General features: G+C 44.7%; 1 protein-coding gene across 3 annotated transcripts in view; it reads right to left on the bottom strand.

The window, feature by feature from the left end:
* CCNL1 (cyclin L1) overlaps nucleotides 1-12,082 on the bottom strand; it is a 34,454-nt gene extending 22,372 nt beyond the window's left edge. Inside the window, exons 1-3 of one of the 3 annotated variants that reach the window (XR_011312475.1) lie at nucleotides 11,785-12,082; nucleotides 11,611-11,685; nucleotides 3,801-3,910 (exon numbers count right to left, since the gene is read on the bottom strand). Coding sequence is in view for 1 of the 3 variants with exons in the window: in XM_069727446.1 (XP_069583547.1) it covers nucleotides 3,801-3,910; nucleotides 11,611-11,685; nucleotides 11,785-12,027 (428 nt within the window). In the remaining 2 variants the exon portion in view is untranslated. The remainder of the gene's footprint in view (nucleotides 1-3,800; nucleotides 3,911-11,610; nucleotides 11,686-11,784) is intronic. The other 2 variants (XR_011312474.1, XM_069727446.1) reach the window with 2 other exon arrangements.
* Nucleotides 12,083-21,971: the final 9,889 nt, after the last annotated feature.

The following is a 21,971-nucleotide window of genomic DNA, read 5'->3' as shown; positions in this document are numbered from 1 at the left end:
AACTAAGTATTACGTGGCAGAAGTCTTGACCTCACGTATAATGGAAAAAAATTCCACTTTGGGGGATAGTCTTAGAATGTGTTACATGATGTTTTGTAACCAAAATTAACAGCAAGCTCAAATTTACAAAGGTGATTTGTACATATAAATGGGCAATCACTTATATTGTATTATCTTGCAGATTTTCTCAGCAGAATTCCACATTCAGTCCTCAAATGTGCCATCTGCAACCTGCAAACAAAACATTCAGGAAGAATGAGGACTGAGTTCTGGGAAATATTACATTGTTTCCTTCATTATATTACATAGTGGACTCAATCAAGTTACCGATTGATTCAATGTACATGAATAAACATGAAACATTTTTTCTTTTTGTTAGTGTTGGGCTATGTGCTGCGGATTTTTTAAATAAAATCAGGATTTGCTGAATTATAGTCACACAGTATTATAAACAGCAAGAAATGCTGGTCTAAATATGTTTTTTTTTTTTTTTACATAAAATTGTAAATATTAACAGTTAAATCAAACTTGGACAGCAAAGAAAAAGGCTTAACATGATACAGGAGTTTGTCTGAATGGTTCACCAGTGGCCAACCTGTGAGTCCCCGATTCCAGTGACCTATTCTCAGAGCACTGGCTTCTCCATGGGGATTTTCGACACTTCACTCACTGTTGCCAAGACGACAGCTTCATCTCTATGTACCACTCCACATCACCCAGGCATTGGTAAATGTAGCTGGTTGCTGTATAGTCGGTTGCAAGGGGAAAAAAATGTAAAGTCAATACAGGCATCTAACAAACAGAAGGCAACATGTTCAGGTATTGATTCACTTATGTAAATGGGGGCCTAGTAAGGATTTGTACAAAAGCACATTGAATCAAAGTATTTATAAATTCACATAGTACATTCTAAAATTAATAGGTAAAACATCTTCTAATAGCGATTACACAATAATTTCATAGATCAGCTACTACCCCCCCACCTCAATGAAGATGCACATTTAGCCACGTTTCACCATGGGTGCACTGCTCATCTCAGGAAAAACAAGAAGTCTGGACGGATCAGGAAAAAGTATAACATGCCACAAACGCAGTCTACAGAGTACAGGCTGCCAAAAGCCCAGGACTGTTTGTGAACACTGGTAAGATGAACAGACTTCACCAAAATCTGACCAGATTTGTTTTTTTTTATTTAAAGTTTGGGCTGGTTTCACATTTCTGCAAATCATGGTGCAAGTACAGACTGGTCATGGGTCTCTTGGAATACATGAAGCTGTGAGTTAGCGTCTGGAGACCGTGGGCCAATCCACACCTACACCGTGATCTGCAGATGTGTGACACCAGCCTAAACTGAAGCAAAACTTGGGAGTCTCAAAGACCTATCCGGAGAGTTTAAGAAAGCATGACACTGGTATAAATACTACATACTTCTTTCCTACTTGCCTGCATTACAAAATCATAGCAGCCGTGTGATCACAAGATCCCAGACCACTCCTGACTCGTCTTCAGGAGACTCTTGCTTTCCCCATAAATACAAATCTGGAGCACCTTGTGTTAGAAATCAGCATTGTGCCATCGCTGTGTTACTCCTGTAAATGTGGATAAACTGGCATCTGGGCCCTTACCTTCCCCACTGTCAATGCTTCGGGTCCCTACAATATTTAACTAAACACAGTGGGTAAATCGTGACAATCCACAATAACAGGAAGAACGGTAACACCCAGTTAGTGTATAAAGTCTGTGATCGCACAATGCAGAATGTACAAGATACTCAAGGCTTACTTTATGTGGAATACAAGAACTTCCTAAAGCCAACATGTCAGGAGTGGTGACAAGTTCCCCAAGTTAGACCACGTCCAAGAACAAACCAATGACGTGTATAGCAGACTACATATACAAAATACACCCTAAATCGGATTCTGTTCTTGAGATACAGCATATATTGATGTGATCACTTAATGCCGTCCTCTTAGCTCTGAATGCAAATATCTTAGGTAACTACACAGGATTAAAACTAAAGTTATGACCTCCCTATAGCAAGTGGTAATTGTCCTGTGTCGCCATATGACGATGCTGAATACATTACTCGGGGCTATGAACGCTGTATCAGTAATACATCTATGAACAAGAGTACGTACAATACTCTTGACATTTTTAATGCAGCTTCTAATTATGCAAACTGGCAACTAATGTTCAGAAGCTGAACCTAAGCCTCAAGAGGTCAATTAGAAAGTAATTCTAAAATTGAGAAATATATCATCTAAATTATATGTAATTAAGAGAATGCACTAAAAAACTAAAAAAATACAAAAGGACACTTCTCCCAGCTAGGACTCCTCATCACTAAAGGAGTGGAGAATGAGCCTGCTATTCCTCTTCACTACCTGACCACAAGAAGGAAAAAAAAGTATAGCGGTGATATGAGCACCGAAACTTCACTCACAGCTGTTTTCATCGGCCCTACAGCTAAGTGATCAGTAGGTCAGCCTTGCATGCAATGTCACCGTGTGGTCCTTAGCCCCATGATTTCAATGGTGTTGCAATGTGACCAACTGCAATGTAGAGTCACAAATATTTCCAAAGATGATAGATTTTGTGGTGCAAGTGACTCACTTACCATAGACTTCTATGAAAGTTACAAGTGTTTGCAACTTGCATGCTGCTTGGAAGTGATTTGACTTTTTCACAACAAAAATCACAACTCTACAATTGTTGCAAGCTGCACAGATGTTTTGGTCACACAACTTGTCTAAGAATTGCTGTTGGATGACACATATCACAAGCCTTACAGACATTAAATGGGGTAGTAGAGGGCATGACCACTGCCCCTTCGAATCCCCGCTTTATGGAGCTTGTGCAGTGAGAATAGCTGGGTCAATTAGCGCTCAAATGGCCAGCTAAGAGCCTAAACAGGTCTTTAAAAAAAGGATCTGTTCACACTAGTGCTCAGAGCTTCAACTAAAGTTTCTGTAACCCTTTATGGATTGTTTTTGGTGTAAACAAATGTATGATATGGTTGCTTTAAAAACAAAACAAGCAAACAAAAAAAAACAGACCACAGTTCTACGTGATTTGAAGGACTTTGTATTCATTCACCACGTAATTCATGGCGATGCCACCCCACTATCCAAATTCTACTTTGATACATGAGGCCCAATGAGCAATGCATAAGCATTAAAATCAAGTAAAAGTGTGCCCGGGAGGGTTGGTTATAGTTATAATACACGGTCTAATGTTCAAAGTACTGTAAAACTATTTGTCAGATCTTCTCTAATGCTTCTGAACAATTTATGTTCCCTTTGTTTATTGTTCAACAAAGATGGGTTTTATAAAAAAAAAAATTAATTAAAAAAAGGACAAACAATTAGCAAAACTCTACTTGCACAGCTATTTTTACCCATTGCATGGCCACATACTACAACATTACACTGGCTAAAGATTTCAGAAGCCGTCTGATGTGATTTTATATTGGACAATGTGGTAACACAGCAACGATGCACAAAGAACGCAGGAAATATGGAAGAGGCAATAGCAAACAAGAGCACCAAGATGTAGTGTCATCGAGAACTCTTGCATGACCGATGGGAATGAAAATATCATCATGGCACAAGAAATATACTTTTCTAATACAAGCTCTTCACAAGTAATCCTGCATCCGGGTAAGATAAAAAAAAGCAGTAAAAGAATGGTCCCTTGTGCACCACTTTTGTAAGTTAAAACTCTCCATCCACCAATAAATGGGACATCACAATCTACAGAATGGAAGGAATTGCTCAGAAAAGCCACATATAGAAACATACCGTTTTGCTCTCAACTGGCGCAGGTGATGAAAGACATTTATCACATCTCTAATTCGTCTGGGAGATTCTTCGATTTTGGAAGCGAGATTGATACAAGCCATCGCAACAATCTGAAAAGAAGCCAATTTGATGAGAGTACCATATATCAATGTGACATCACAGGTCTATGAAAAGCCATACAGGAAAATGTGGTCAACCCGCTGTACTCAAGAGCTGGAAACATGCTGGATAATCAGACCGGTAATAATAAATAACAGTCATTACATTCTCATCTGTATAAACATAAGCTATGAAAGGGAATTGGTCAGTAAAATCAAGCCCCAACCCGCCTACATGGACATGCTGGTCTAAATAAATCCACTGACATTTATATCTTCTATCTAATGCCTCAATCCCATGTAATTAGTGTTTTCATTTGTATGCAAATGAGGAACTAAGTGCCCCACATGTGACTGCTCTCACACTGTAGTTAGAGGGAAAAGGCGTGCACTCTGTAGAATGAAGCTGGTGCTGGCTGAACCTGGACTGGATCCAGTTCAATCATAGATTCGGGCAAACAACCGCACTCAGACAATATTTTGCATCAGAGGTGTGAAGTATTTATTAAGTAACACCACAGTGGTCAAAAGAGTTCTGAGGTAACGTTTCGACCCGAAAGGTCTTTCTCAAACCTCACTTAGTGAACAGTGATGGAAGAAAGAGGAGGAGGACGACACTTGTCCGATGAATGGAGACAGAGGCTCCACAAATGGTCCTGAGGAGTAAAGAGGTACGAGGGTCCGGAACGGCACGGACACGGCGCAGCGTCCCTAGAAGCACTGTGGGTCCAGCAGGTTTGAGAAAGACCTTTCGGGTCGAAACGTTACCTCAGAACTCTTTTGACCACTGTGGTGTTACTTAATAAATACTTCACACCTCTGATGCAAAATATTGTCTGAGTGCGGTTGTTTGCCCGAATCACTGCTCTCACACTGTGTGTGGTATCAGGCAAGGAAATTAGAGAGTGAGCCATCAAATACACTAAAGGTACCGTCACATTAAGCGACGCTGCAGCGATCCAGACAACGATCCCGATCGCTGCAGCATCGCTGTGTGGTCGCTGGAGAGCTGTCACACAGACAGCTCTCCAGCGACCAACGATGCCGGTCCCTTGGTAACCAGGGTAAACATCGGGTTAATAAGCGCAGGGCCGCGCTTAGTAACCAGATGTTTACCCTGGTTACCAGCGTAAACGTTAAAAAAAAAACCAAACATTACATACTTACCTTCCGCTGTCTGTCCCCTGGCGCTGTGCTTCTCTGCACTGACTGTGAGCGCCAGCCGGAAAGCACAGCGGTGCCGTCACCGCTGTGCTCTGCATTCCAGCTGGCCGGCGCTCACAGTGCAGAGAAGCACAGCGCCGAAGGACAGACAGCGGAAGGTAAGTATGTAGTGTTTTTTTTTTTTTTTTACGTTTACGCTGGTAACCAGGGTAAACATCGGGTTACTAAGCGCGGCCCTGTGCTTAGTAACCCGATGTTTACCTTGGTTACCAGTGAAGACATCGCTGAATCGGCGTCACACACGCCGATTCAGCGATGTCTGCGGGAGTTCCAACGACGAAACAAAGTTCTGGACTTTCTGCGCCGACCAATGACATCACAGCAGGATCCTGATCGCTGCTGCCTGTCAAACTGAACGATATCGCTAGCCAGGACGCTGCAACGTCACGGATCGCTAGCAATATCGTTCAGTGTGACGGTACCTTAAGGAGGCAGGTGCTGGGCAGGGAAACAACCTGAGGAAACAAAAGGAAGAGCTCACTCACACCCAGAGCACTGGACTCATTTGCATGTGACAAAAAATGCCAATTGCTCAGGAATGAAGGACAGAGAGAAGATAGTTACAGATGGCTTTACATTTCAAAGACCAGCATGCCTATACAGGTGCCTGCCAGAACAAGTGCACAGCCAGCAGTTATGGTGCGCTACTGTCCAAGTCATTAGAATAAGACACATGTGCGCCTGGAGATCGGGGAGTAAGACACATGTGCGCCTGGAGATCGGGGAGTAAGACACATGTGCGCCTGGAGATCGGGGAGTAAGACACATGTGCGCCTGGAGATCGGGGAGTAAGACACATGTGCGCCTGGAGATCGGGGAGTAAGACACATGTGCGCCTGGAGATCGGGGAGTAAGACACATGTGCGCCTGGAGATCGGGACACCTTAAAAATACAAGTACGTTAGCAATATCCATATTTATCTACACATCTAAACATTTTTTAACTGGACAACCCATCTAACTTTTATAGTATGTGCAACATATTAAATAGTCTCACTGCTGGAGATAAAACAGTCCTAGACCGTAGATGTACAGTTGTGATTATCATATCAGGATAGTGAGCTTATGGCAATGTACCAATGCCTCATCCTCTATTTAGGATCTACACAGGACCCAAAAGGGTAGTGCTAGAAGTCATCACCTATCCACTGGGCAGGTGATAACTTCTAGATTGGGAGAGTATGATCACCGAGATGCCAACTGATCACCGGGATGGAGGAGTTCTGTACTAAATCTGGCACAATAATTACCCCCAATGAAATCATTCTAAAAGGCATCGCTCACACTTGTATCTGGACAATGCACCTATTCTGAGAAAGACATCGCACACGGGTTATCTGGATTCTGTTATGCATCAGGTTTTAGAACAGAAGAAAAACTTCTGCATGATAAGTCTGTTTTTAGAAACGATGGAAAAAAAAAAAAAAAAAAAAACATCATACATAACTTTCTTGAATTCTAAAAACGCACATAATGTAACTCAGAAGGACCACATAAAATCAACAAAATCCCTCTTCTTAAGGCCCCTTCACATTAAGCGACGCTGCAGCGATACCGACAACGATTCGGATCGCTGCAGCGTCGCTGTTTGGTCGCTGGAGAGCTGTCACACAGACCGCTCTCCAGCGACCAACGATGCCGGTAACCAGGGTAAATATCGGGTAACTAAGCGCAGGGCCGCGCTTAGTAACCCGATGTTTACCCTGGATACCATGCTAAAAGTAAAAAAAAACAAACACTACATACTTACCTAACGCTGTCTGTCCTCCAGCGCTGCGCTCTGCTTCTCTGCTCTCCTCCTGTACTGGCTGTGAGCCGGAAAGCAGAGCGGTGACGTCACCGCTCTGCTTTCCGGCTCACAGACAGTACAGGAGGAGTGCAGAGCACAGCGCTGGAGGACAGACAGCGGTAGGTAAGTATGTAGTGTTTGTTTTTTTTTACTTTTAGCATGGTATCCAGGGTAAACATCGGGTTACTAAGCGCGGCCCTGCGCTTAGTTACCCGATGTTTACCCTGGTTACCAGTGAAGACATCGCTGGATCGGTGTCACACACGCCGATCCAGCGATGTCAGCAGGAGTCCAGCGACGAAATAAAGTTCTGGACTTTATTCAGCGACCAACGATCTCCCAGCAGGGGCCTGATCGTTGGTCGCTGTCACACAGAACGATTTCATTAACGATATCGTTGCTACGTCACAAATAGCAACGATATCGTTAACAATATCGTTATGTGTGAAGGTACCTTAAGGTTTGGAGAATTCACTGTCTGTTCAGACATGAAGAATGGATAAATAGAACTGAAGGGGTGGCCTGGTTAAAAGGATTTATCACAGGAAAGGTGGTAACTTGCTGATCAGTGGGGGGTCTGACCATGAGAATGGAGAAGTCTTATCCCCGCTACATAATAGCGAGGCAGGTTGGACGTCTGACCATTGCTCCATTTATTTATTTTTTTTTAAGAACTGCCAGAAAAGGCCTCGGCAGCCCTATAGGTCTCGTGAGACCGCTACGTCATCACAGGTCATTGTCTCGCTATGCATCACTGGGAACGGAGCATCGGCAAGGCTGAGGGGGCTGCGTGGGACGCCGGAAGGTATGAATATCACGGTTTTTCATTTTTTTATTTTTAACATGGGTTGTGTTGTGTATGCGTTTTCGCTGCAAAAAACCCCGGCGAAGATGCATACACAACGTGTGCACATAGCCTTCTAGGATGCACTGGAACCTTTAAAAAAAAAAAACCGGGATTATGACTGATTGCAAAAAACGGAAGTGTGAAAGAGGCCTCACACTACATTTCAGTTTCTTAGGCTAGGTTCACATTGCGTTTGGGCGATCCGTTTAACGGATCCGTTACTTAGCAGCATTAATGCTATGTAACGGAACCGTTAACGTGCCCATAGACTTCCATTATCGTAACACATGTCAAAATCGGCTTGCATTACTTTGTCTACCACATTTTCGGGTACGTTAGGTCTAACGCACAGTGAACGGACCCGTTCGCTGTGCATAGACCTCTATTGCCAACGCATCCCAACGCAATGGTACCGCGATTGTAGAAAAAAAGATTTTGTGTATCAGCTTTAGCGCATCCGTTTAACAAATCTGTTAAACGGATGGCACTAACGCGATGTGAACCTAGCCTTAAATTTAGGTTATGTGCACATGCTGCGGATTGTATGCGTTTTTGCCGCGAAAACGCATACACAACACAGCTCATTGAATTCAGTGGGATTCCACAATGCTGTGGTAATGCTGCGTATTTTCCCACAGTGGAATCACATTGCGGAAAAATACGCAGAATGTTCATTCTTTGTGCGGAATCGCGGCGATTCCGCACACACAGGAATACAGTGATCCGTTCACTTCCCGCATGTGGCTATGCCCACCATGCGCAAAGTAAGCGGATCATGTGCGGATGGTAACCGGGTGTGGAGGAGAGGAGACTCTCCTCCAGGCCCTGGGTACCATATCCCTGTTAAAAAAAGAATTAAAATAAAAAATAGTTACCGTATATACTCGAGTATAAGCAGAGATTTTCAGCCCACCTTTTTGGGCTGAAAGTGACCCTCTCAGCTTATACTCGAGTCATTGTCAGCAGGTGAGGGGGGGGGTCGGCGGGGGAGCAGCGCGGTGACATACTCACCTGTTCCTGCATTTCCCAAGGTCTTCGGGAGCCAGCTGCATCTTTGTGTGTTCAGCGGTCACGTGGTACCGTTCATTAAAGTAATTAATATGGTCACGGGGCGCCGGGTATGGGCAAACTTTCCAATAGATTATTGCAACATATCCTTACGGCAGCCAGATGCCCGATTGCGCGTCTTTGGAGACAGCCGAGTCCCCCTTCGCTTCAGATCCTCCTTGGACGGATCATGGATGTCAGAAGGATGGAACACCTTACAGCCTTACTAAATGACTCGGTGGTGCGCTTCCAGGCTATATGGTCCCCGTGGGATTATTATGCAGCGGGATCCGACCTGTAGTGCGACTGAGTTCGGATTTGATTAATCGATTTAACTGAGGTTCCCCCCCACCTTTTTTTTTCTTCTCTCTTTCCTCCCTTCCCTCTACCCCTTACTGTCTTGTCTTTGTCATATATGTCTTTGTAGAATTAAGGTCATTGATAGCCTTATATCGTCTATATCGTTTATTGCTCATGCATTCTATACAGAAACTAAATACTTGTAAGACCCTGTTTTGTTCTACAATGTTTAATAAAATATAAAATTTTCTGGTAAAAAAAAAAAAAAAGTAATGAATATGAAAGCATATTCATCACTGTAATGAGCGGTACGGGACCGCTGAACACAGGAAGATGCCGCCGCCTCCCGGAGACCATTTGAAAGTGAGACGCTGCCAGGGACCGCGCCGGGAGCAGGTGAGTATGTAGGGGGAGGAGAGCATTGCGCGATAGTCACCTTCCTCGTTCCACTGCTGCGCGCTGCTCTGTCTTCCATCCTCTGCACTTAGGCTATATTCACACTTTGCGGATTTTGCTGCGGATCCGCAGCGGATTTGACCGCTGCGGATCCGCAGCAGTTTCCCATGAGTTTACAGAACAATGTAAACCTATGGGAAACAAAAAACGCAGTGCACATGCTGCGGAAAAAACCGCACGGAAACATTCCGCAGCATGTCACTTCTTTTCTGCGGATTTTCACCTGCTCCAATAGAAAACTGCAGATGAAAATCCGCAGAAGAAACCGCGGTAAAAACCACGATAAATCCGCAGTAAAAACCGTGACGGGTTTTCACTGTGGATTTAGGAATTCTGCTGCGGAAAAATCCGCAGTGGAATCTGCAAGGTGTGCACATAGCCTTACTGTTCAGGTCAGAGGGCGCGATGACGCGATTAGTGTGCGTGCCGCCCTCTGCCTGAACAGTCAGTGCAGAGGATGGAAGACAGAGCAGCGCGCAGCAGTGGAACGAGGAAGGTGACTATTGCAAATGCCAGGGGCCTGAGCGAAGAGTATGTGATTTTTTTTTTTATTTTAATCGCAGCAACAGCATATGGGGCAAATGTGTGGAGCATCGTATGGGGCCACAATGTGTGGAGCATCTTATGGGGCCACAATGTGTGGAGCATCTTATGGGGCCACAATGTGTGGAGCATCTTATGGGGCCACAATGTGTGGAGCATCTTATGGGGCCACAATGTGTGGAGCATCATATGGGGCCACAATGTGTGGAGCATCATATGGGGCCACAATGTGTGGAGCATCATATGGGGCCACAATGTGTGGAGCATCTCATGGGGCCCCTAATGTGTGGAGCATCGTATGGGGCCACAATGCATGGAGCATCTCATGGGGCCCCTAATGTGTGGAGCATCTGATGGGGCCATAATGTGTGGAGCATCTGATGGGGCCATTATTAACCTTTGTGCAGCATTATATGGGGCATATTTTAATATGGAGCGTTATATGGGGCGTATTTTGTATGGAGCTTCTTATGGGGCCCATCATGAACTGTATGGAGCATTATATGGGGCGTATTTTGTATGGAGCATTATATGGGGTTCCTGATTCAATATGGATATTCAGAAACACTTAACCTACTGATGTCTCAATTAATTTTACTTTTATCGATATCTATTTTTATTTTTGACATTAACTGGAAGCTGCTGCATTTTCCACCCTAGGCTTATACTCGAGTCAATGAGTTTTCCCAGTTTTTTGTGGCAAAATTAGGGGGGGGGGGGGGGGGGGTCGCCTTATACTCTATATATGGTATATACTCACCTTCTGGCGGCCCCCAGAACCAGCCCAGACCTTAGTGATGCTCCCGTTCCCAGTGATGCTTTGCGGCAATGACCTGTGATGACGTAGTGGTCTCACGTGATGCTACGTCATCTGGGGTCATTGTCGCGAGGCATTACTGAGAACGGGAACTGCCGGGAGCATCGGGGGTGACCGCAAGGTGACCATATCACGATTTTTTATTATTTTTAACATTCTTTTACTATTGATTCTGCATAGGCAGCATCAATAGTAAAAAGTTGGTCACACTTGTCAAACACTATGTGTGACCAACCTGTCAATCAGTTTTCCAAGCGATGCTACAGATCGCATGGAAAATGATAGTATTCTGCAAGCTAATTACGCTTGTAAAACACTAGTGTTTAGCAGGAAAATGCGTGCCAATTCCGCATGCGTTTTACCCGGGGCAGGGAGTTGCAGAATTGCTGCGGAAATTCAGCAACGTGTGCACATAGCCTTACAGAACGACACAAACATCTATAAATACAAGCTCCAGCCTGGCTGCTTGGTGGGACACAGGGGTATCTGCTCTAAATGATCACCTGTCCACATAATAGCGGTTAGATAAAGGGGCTCACAGTTGTGGGACCCCCAGTCGTCAGACTTGTGCCTGGTATGGCTCTGCCACATCCCAGGACACAGCACAAGGGCAAAGAGCCCGGGGCCTCCAGCAGCAGCAGCTCCGGCCTCTACAGGTCTGGTCACACAGCAGCACACACCGTCCTCACCTCAAAGCTGTGCTTCACAAACGACTTGGAGAAGAAGAAGCGGTGGAACAGCACCTGCCCGGTCGCCATGGCCACCTGAGGAGAGAAGGAGGAGGAGGAGGAAGACGTGAGAGAAGCCGCCATCTTGTGCGCCCCGGCCCAGACCTGACACCGCCGGGCCCGGAACCCCCGTACCTGCGGCATTCGAAGTAAAATGCCGGCCGACTGGATGAGCTCGCAGCCCAGAATGCGGAGGTCGGTCTCCGAGTTTAGGTCCAGGCCGTCCAGCATGGAGGGTGTGGGCGACAGCCGCTCCTCGGGGATCATGGAGTTATCAATGGTGAGGTAGACTTCGGAGTACAGCCGGTCGCCGATGAGAATGCCATCGTTAGGGCGAGAGGGGGCGGCGGGAGCGGAGATGTGGGGAACAGCCGCCATTACTGTGACGAGGAAACGTATCTGCAACGAACAAGTCAGGCGGAGAGCAAACTGCAGCGTGCAGATCCCTCCGCCAGAGTCAGGACGCGAAATAGTGCGCAGCGGCCAGTGTGCAAGGAGACTGGGAGCTAGTGTGATTGATAGTGACATACTGGGAGCATCATACCGGTGTACTGGGAGCTGTATATACTGGTGTACTGGGAGCTGTATATACTGGTGTACTGGGAGCTGTATATACTGGTGTACTGAGAGCTGTATATACTGGTGTACTGGGAGCTGTATATTATACTGGTGTACTGGGAGCTGTATATACTGGTGTACTGGGAGCTGTATATGATACTGGTGTACTGGGAGCTGTATATACTGGTGTACTGGGAGCTGTATATACTGGTGTACTGGGAGCATCATACCGGTGTACTGGGAACTGTATATACTGGTGTACTGGGAGCTGTATATTATACTGGTGTACTGGGAGCTGTATATACTGGTGTACTGGGAGCTGTATATACTGGTGTACTGGGAGCTGTATATTATACTGGTGTACTGGGAGCTGTATATTATACTGGTGTACTGGGAGCTGTATATACTGGTGTACTGGGAGCTGTATATGATACTGGTGTACTGGGAGCTGTATATACTGGTGTACTGGGAGCTGTATATACTGGTGTACTGGGAGCTGTATATACCGGTGTACTGGGAGCTGTATATACTGGTGTACTGGGAGCTGTATATTATACTGGTGTACTGGGAGCATCATACTGGTGTACTGGGAGCGGTATATTATACTGGTGTACTGGGAGCTGTATATACCGGTGTACTGGGAGCTGTATATACTGGTGTACTGGGAGCTGTATATTATACTGGTGTACTGGGAGCATCATACTGGTGTACTGGGAGCGGTATATTATACTGGTGTACTGGGAGCTGTATATGATACTGGTGTACTGGGAGCAGTATATACTGGTGTACTGGGAGCTGTATATGATACTGGTGTACTGGGAGCGGTATATTATACTGGTGTACTGGGAGCGGTATATACTGGTGTACTGGGAGCGGTATATTATACTGGTGTACTGGGAGCGGTATATACTGGTGTACTGGGAGCTGTATATTATACTGGTGTACTGGGAGCTGTATATGATACTGGTGTACTGGGAGCGGTATATTATACTGGTGTACTGGGAGCTGTATATACTGGTGTACTGGGAGCGGTATATACTGGTGTACTGGGAGCTGTATATTATACTGGTGTACTGGGAGCTGTATATGATACTGGTGTACTGGGAGCATCATACCGGTGTACTGGGAGCTGCATATGATACTGGTGTACTGGGAGCTGTATATACTGGTGTACTGGGAGCTGTATATACTGGTGTACTGGGAGCTGTATATACTGGTGTACTGGGAGCTGTATATACTGGTGTACTGGGAGCAGTATATTATACTGGTGTACTGGGAGCTGTATATACTGGTGTACTGGGAGCGGTATATACTGGTGTACTGGGAGCGGTATATACTGGTGTACTGGGAGCAGTATATTATACTGGTGTACTGGGAGCTGTATATACTGGTGTACTGGGAGCAGTATATTATACTGGTGTACTGGGAGCTGTATATACTGGTGTACTGGGAACAGTATATTATACTGGTGTACTGGGAGCGGTATATACTGGTGTACTGGGAGCAGTATATTATACTGGTGTACTGGGAGCTGTATATAATGGTGTACTGGGAGCGGTATATACTGGTGTACTGGGAGCTGCATATGATACTGGTGTACTGGGAGCTGTATATACTGGTGTACTGGGAGCTGTATATTATACTGGTGTACTGGGAGCTGCATATGATACTGGTGTACTGGGAGCTGCATATAATGGTGTACTGGGAGCTGTATATGATACTGGTGTACTGGGAGCTGTATATCCTGGTGTACTGGGAGCTGTATATAATGGTGTACTGGGAGCTGCATATGATACTGGTGTACTGGGAGCTGTATATACTGGTGTACTGGGAGCGGTATATTATACTGGTGTACTGGGAGCTGTATATACTGGTGTACTGGAAGCTGCATATGATACTGGTGTACTGGGAGCAGTATATTATACTGGTGTACTGGGAGCTGTATATACTGGTGTACTGGGAGCAGTATATTATACTGGTGTACTGGGAGCTGTATATACTGGTGTACTGGGAGCAGTATATTATACTGGTGTACTGGGAGCTGTATATACTGGTGTACTGGGAGCTGCATATGATACTGGTGTACTGGGAGCGGTATATTATACTGGTGTACTGGGAGCAGTATATACTGGTGTACTGGGAGCAGTATATTATACTGGTGTACTGGGAGCTGTATATACTGGTGTACTGGGAGCAGTATATTATACTGGTGTACTGGGAGCAGTATATTATACTGGTGTACTGGGAGCAGTATATTATACTGGTGTACTGGGAGCTGTATATACTCGTGTACTGGGAGCTGTATATTATACTGGTGTACTGGGAGCTGTATATACTGGTGTACTGGGAGCTGTATATTATACTGGTGTACTGGGAGCTGTATATGATACCGGTGTACTGGGAGCTGCATATGATACTGGTGTACTGGGAGCTGTATATTATACTGGTGTACTGGGAGCTGTATATACTGGTGTACTGGGAGCGGTATATACTGGTGTACTGGGAGCTGTATATTATACTGGTGTACTGGGAGCTGTATATACTGGTGTACTGGGAGCTGTATATTATACTGGTGTACTGGGAGCTGTATATGATACCGGTGTACTGGGAGCTGCATATGATACTGGTGTACTGGGAGCTGTATATTATACTGGTGTACTGGGAGCTGTATATACTGGTGTACTGGGAGCTGTATATTATACTGGTGTACTGGGAGCTGTATATTATACTGGTGTACTGGGAGCTGTATATACCGGTGTACTGGGAGCTGCATATGATACTGGGAACTTCTTATACTGGTGTACTGGGAGCTGCATATGATACCGGTGGACTGGGAGCTGCATATGATACTGGTGTACTGGGAGCGGTATATTATACTGGTGTACTGGGAGCTGTATATTATACTGGTGTACTGGGAGCTGTATATTATACTGGTGTACTGGGAGCTGTATATTATACTGGTGTACTGGGAGCAGTATATTATACTGGTGTACTGGGAGCTGTATATTATACTGGTGTACTGGGAGCTGTATATTATACTGGTGTACTGGGAGCTGTATATACCGGTGTACTGGGAGCTGCATATGATACTGGGAACTTCTTATACTGGTGTACTGGGAGCTGTATATTATACTGGTGTACTGGGAGCGGTATATACTGGTGTACTGGGAGCAGTATATTATACTGGTATACAGGGAGCTGTATATAATGGTGTACTGGGAGCTGTATATTATACTGGTGTACTGGGAGCTGTATATACTGGTGTACTGGGAGCTGTATATTATACTGGTGTACTGGGAGCGGTATATACTGGTGTACTGGGAGCAGTATATAATGGTGTACTGGGAGCAGTATATACTGGTGTACTGGGAGCAGTATATACTGGTGTACTGGGAGCGGTATATTATACTGGTGTACTGGGAGCGGTATATTATACTGGTGTACTGGGAGCAGTATATACTGGTGTACTGGGAGCTGTATATAATGGTGTACTGGGAGCAGTATATTATACTGGTGTACTGGGAGCGGTATATTATACTGGTGTACTGGGAGCAGTATATACTGGTGTACTGGGAGCGGTATATTATACTGGTGTACTGGGAGCTGTATATAATGGTGTACTGGGAGCTGTATATAATGGTGTACTGGGAGCAGTATATTATACTGGTGTACTGGGAGCGGTATATACTGGTGTACTGGGAGCGGTATATTATACTGGTGTACTGGGAGCGGTATATTATACTGGTGTACTGGGAGCGGTATATTATACTGGTGTACTGGGAGCAGTATATACTGGTGTACTGGGAGCGGTATATTATACTGGTGTACTGGGAGCTGTATATAATGGTGTACTGGGAGCTGTATATAATGGTGTACTGGGAGCAGTATATTATACTGGTGCACTGGGAGCGGTATATACTGGTGTACTGGGAGCGGTATATTATACTGGTGTACTGGGAGCAGTATATTATACTGGTGTACTGGGAGCGGTATATTATACTGGTGTACTGGGAGCAGTATATTATACTGGTGTACTGGGAGCGGTATATTATACTGGTGTACTGGGAGCAGTATATACTGGTGTACTGGGAGCAGTATATAATGGTGTACTGGGAGCTGTATGTAATGGTGTACTGGGAGCTGTATATAATGGTGTACTGGGAGCTGTATATAATGGTGTACTGGGAGCTGTATATGATGGTGTACTGGGAGCTGTATATACTGGTGTACTGGGAGCATCATACCGGTGTACTGGGAGCTGCATATTATACTGGTGTACTGGGAGCTGTATATTATACTGGTGTACTGGGAGCTGTATATACTGGTGTACTGGGAGCGGTATATTATACTGGTGTACTGGGAGCTGTATATAATGGTGTACTGGGAGCAGTATATTATACTGGTGTACTGGGAGCGGTATATTATACTGGTGTACTGGGAGCGGTATATTATACTGGTGTACTGGGAGCTGTATATTATACTGGTGTACTGGGAGCTGTATATACTGGTGTACTGGGAGCGGTATATTATACTGGTGTACTGGGAGCTGTATATAATGGTGTACTGGGAGCAGTATATTATACTGGTGTACTGGGAGCTGTATATTATACTGGTGTACTGGGAGCGGTATATTATACTGGTGTACTGGGAGCGGTATATTATACTGGTGTACTGGGAGCGGTATATTATACTGGTGTACTGGGAGCGGTATATACTGGTGTACTGGGAGCGGTATATTATACTGGTGTACTGGGAGCGGTATATACTGGTGTACTGGGAGCAGTATATTATACTGGTGTACTGGGAGCGGTATATACTGGTGTACTGGGAGCTGTATATAATAGTGTACTGGGAGCAGTATATACTGGTGTACTGGGAGCTGTATATAATGGTGTACTGGGAGCGGTATATACTGGTGTACTGGGAGCTGTATATACTGGTGTACTGGGAGCAGTATATTATACTGGTGTACTGGGAGCAGTATATTATACTGGTGTACTGGGAGCTGTATATAATAGTGTACTGGGAGCGGTATATACTGGTGTACTGGGAGCTGTATATACTGGTGTACTGGGAGCTGTATATAATAGTGTACTGGGAGCTGTATATACTGGTGTACTGGGAGCTGTATATAATAGTGTACTGGGAGCTGTATATACTGGTGTACTGGGAGCTGTATATAATGGTGTACTGGGAGCTGTATATAATGGTGTACTGGGAGCAGTATATACTGGTGTACTGGGAGCAGTATATTATACTGGTATACTGGGAGCTGTATATACTGGTGTACTGGGAGCAGTATATTATACTGGTGTACTGGGAGCAGTGTATACTGGTGTACTGGGAGCAGTATATACTGGTGTACTAGGAGCAGTATATTATACTGGTGTACTGGGAGCAGTATATACTGGTGTACTAGGAGCAGTATATTATACTGGTGTACTGGGAGCGGTATATTATACTGGTGTACTGGGAGCAGTATATACTGGTGTACTGGGAGCAGTATATTATACTGGTGTACTGGGAGCAGTATATTATACTGGTGTACTGGGAGCAGTATATTATACTGGTATACTGGGAGCTGTATATAATGGTGTACTGGGAGCAGTATATACTGGTGTACTGGGAGCAGTATATTATACTGGTGTACTGGGAGCAGTATATTATACTGGTATACTGGGAGCTGTATATAATGGTGTGCTGGGAACTGTATATACTGGTGTACTGGGAGCAGTATATTATACTGGGAGCTGTATATAATGGTGTACTGGGAGCGGTATATACTGGTGTACTGGGAGCAGTATATTATACTGGTGTACTGGGAGCAGTATATACTGGTGTACTGGGAGCAGTATATAATGGTGTACTGGGAGCTGTGTATACTGGTGTACTGGGAGCAGTATATTATACTGGTGTACTGGGAGCAGTATATTATACTGGTGTACTGGGAGCTGTATATACTCGTGTACTGGGAGCTGTATATTATACTGGTGTACTGGGAGCTGTATATACTGGTGTACTGGGAGCTGTATATTATACTGGTGTACTGGGAGCTGTATATGATACCGGTGTACTGGGAGCTGCATATGATACTGGTGTACTGGGAGCTGTATATTATACTGGTGTACTGGGAGCTGTATATACTGGTGTACTGGGAGCGGTATATACTGGTGTACTGGGAGCTGTATATTATACTGGTGTACTGGGAGCTGTATATACTGGTGTACTGGGAGCTGTATATTATACTGGTGTACTGGGAGCTGTATATGATACCGGTGTACTGGGAGCTGCATATGATACTGGTGTACTGGGAGCTGTATATTATACTGGTGTACTGGGAGCTGTATATACTGGTGTACTGGGAGCAGTATATTATACTGGTGTACTGGGAGCTGTATATTATACTGGTGTACTGGGAGCTGTATATACCGGTGTACTGGGAGCTGCATATGATACTGGGAACTTCTTATACTGGTGTACTGGGAGCTGCATATGATACCGGTGGACTGGGAGCTGCATATGATACTGGTGTACTGGGAGCGGTATATTATACTGGTGTACTGGGAGCTGTATATTATACTGGTGTACTGGGAGCTGTATATTATACTGGTGTACTGGGAGCTGTATATTATACTGGTGTACTGGGAGCAGTATATTATACTGGTGTACTGGGAGCTGTATATTATACTGGTGTACAGGGAGCTGTATATTATACTGGTGTACTGGGAGCTGTATATACCGGTGTACTGGGAGCTGCATATGATACTGGGAACTTCTTATACTGGTGTACTGGGAGCTGTATATTATACTGGTGTACTGGGAGCGGTATATACTGGTGTACTGGGAGCAGTATATTATACTGGTATACAGGGAGCTGTATATAATGGTGTACTGGGAGCTGTATATTATACTGGTGTACTGGGAGCTGTATATACTGGTGTACTGGGAGCTGTATATTATACTGGTGTACTGGGAGCGGTATATACTGGTGTACTGGGAGCAGTATATAATGGTGTACTGGGAGCAGTATATACTGGTGTACTGGGAGCAGTATATACTGGTGTACTGGGAGCGGTATATTATACTGGTGTACTGGGAGCGGTATATTATACTGGTGTACTGGGAGCAGTATATACTGGTGTACTGGGAGCTGTATATAATGGTGTACTGGGAGCAGTATATTATACTGGTGTACTGGGAGCGGTATATTATACTGGTGTACTGGGAGCAGTATATACTGGTGTACTGGGAGCGGTATATTATACTGGTGTACTGGGAGCTGTATATAATGGTGTACTGGGAGCTGTATATAATGGTGTACTGGGAGCAGTATATTATACTGGTGTACTGGGAGCGGTATATACTGGTGTACTGGGAGCGGTATATTATACTGGTGTACTGGGAGCGGTATATTATACTGGTGTACTGGGAGCGGTATATTATACTGGTGTACTGGGAGCAGTATATACTGGTGTACTGGGAGCGGTATATTATACTGGTGTACTGGGAGCTGTATATAATGGTGTACTGGGAGCTGTATATAATGGTGTACTGGGAGCAGTATATTATACTGGTGCACTGGGAGCGGTATATACTGGTGTACTGGGAGCGGTATATTATACTGGTGTACTGGGAGCAGTATATTATACTGGTGTACTGGGAGCGGTATATTATACTGGTGTACTGGGAGCTGTATATACTGGTGTACTGGGAGCGGTATATTATACTGGTGTACTGGGAGCAGTATATTATACTGGTGTACTGGGAGCGGTATATTATACTGGTGTACTGGGAGCAGTATATACTGGTGTACTGGGAGCAGTATATAATGGTGTACTGGGAGCTGTATGTAATGGTGTACTGGGAGCTGTATATAATGGTGTACTGGGAGCTGTATATAATGGTGTACTGGGAGCTGTATATGATGGTGTACTGGGAGCTGTATATACTGGTGTACTGGGAGCATCATACCGGTGTACTGGGAGCTGCATATTATACTGGTGTACTGGGAGCTGTATATTATACTGGTGTACTGGGAGCTGTATATACTGGTGTACTGGGAGCGGTATATTATACTGGTGTACTGGGAGCTGTATATAATGGTGTACTGGGAGCAGTATATTATACTGGTGTACTGGGAGCGGTATATTATACTGGTGTACTGGGAGCGGTATATTATACTGGTGTACTGGGAGCTGTATATTATACTGGTGTACTGGGAGCTGTATATACTGGTGTACTGGGAGCGGTATATTATACTGGTGTACTGGGAGCTGTATATAATGGTGTACTGGGAGCAGTATATTATACTGGTGTACTGGGAGCTGTATATTATACTGGTGTACTGGGAGCGGTATATTATACTGGTGTACTGGGAGCGGTATATTATACTGGTGTACTGGGAGCGGTATATTATACTGGTGTACTGGGAGCGGTATATACTGGTGTACTGGGAGCGGTATATTATACTGGTGTACTGGGAGCGGTATATACTGGTGTACTGGGAGCAGTATATTATACTGGTGTACTGGGAGCGGTATATACTGGTGTACTGGGAGCTGTATATAATAGTGTACTGGGAGCAGTATATACTGGTGTACTGGGAGCTGTATATAATGGTGTACTGGGAGCGGTATATACTGGTGTACTGGGAGCTGTATATACTGGTGTACTGGGAGCAGTATATTATACTGGTGTACTGGGAGCAGTATATTATACTGGTGTACTGGGAGCTGTATATAATAGTGTACTGGGAGCGGTATATACTGGTGTACTGGGAGCTGTATATACTGGTGTACTGGGAGCTGTATATAATAGTGTACTGGGAGCTGTATATACTGGTGTACTGGGAGCTGTATATAATAGTGTACTGGGAGCTGTATATACTGGTGTACTGGGAGCTGTATATAATGGTGTACTGGGAGCTGTATATAATGGTGTACTGGGAGCAGTATATACTGGTGTACTGGGAGCAGTATATTATACTGGTATACTGGGAGCTGTATATACTGGTGTACTGGGAGCAGTATATTATACTGGTGTACTGGGAGCAGTGTATACTGGTGTACTGGGAGCAGTATATACTGGTGTACTAGGAGCAGTATATTATACTGGTGTACTGGGAGCAGTATATACTGGTGTACTAGGAGCAGTATATTATACTGGTGTACTGGGAGCGGTATATTATACTGGTGTACTGGGAGCAGTATATACTGGTGTACTGGGAGCAGTATATTATACTGGTGTACTGGGAGCAGTATATTATACTGGTGTACTGGGAGCAGTATATTATACTGGTATACTGGGAGCTGTATATAATGGTGTACTGGGAGCAGTATATACTGGTGTACTGGGAGCAGTATATTATACTGGTGTACTGGGAGCAGTATATTATACTGGTATACTGGGAGCTGTATATAATGGTGTGCTGGGAACTGTATATACTGGTGTACTGGGAGCAGTATATTATACTGGGAGCTGTATATAATGGTGTACTGGGAGCGGTATATACTGGTGTACTGGGAGCAGTATATTATACTGGTGTACTGGGAGCAGTATATACTGGTGTACTGGGAGCAGTATATAATGGTGTACTGGGAGCTGTGTATACTGGTGTACTGGGAGCAGTATATTATACTGGTGTACTGGGAGCAGTATATACTGGTGTACTGGGAGCAGTATATTATACTGGTGTACTGGGAGCGGTATATTATACTGGTGTACTGGGAGCAGTATATACTGGTGTACTGGGAGCAGTATATTAT

The sequence above is a fragment of the Ranitomeya imitator genome, chromosome 5, assembly GCF_032444005.1.
Source record: "Ranitomeya imitator isolate aRanImi1 chromosome 5, aRanImi1.pri, whole genome shotgun sequence".
Lineage (NCBI taxonomy): Eukaryota > Metazoa > Chordata > Amphibia > Anura > Dendrobatidae > Ranitomeya > Ranitomeya imitator.
The sequence above is the reverse complement of the archived record's forward strand: the minus strand, read 5'-3'. Positions and strand labels throughout refer to the sequence as shown.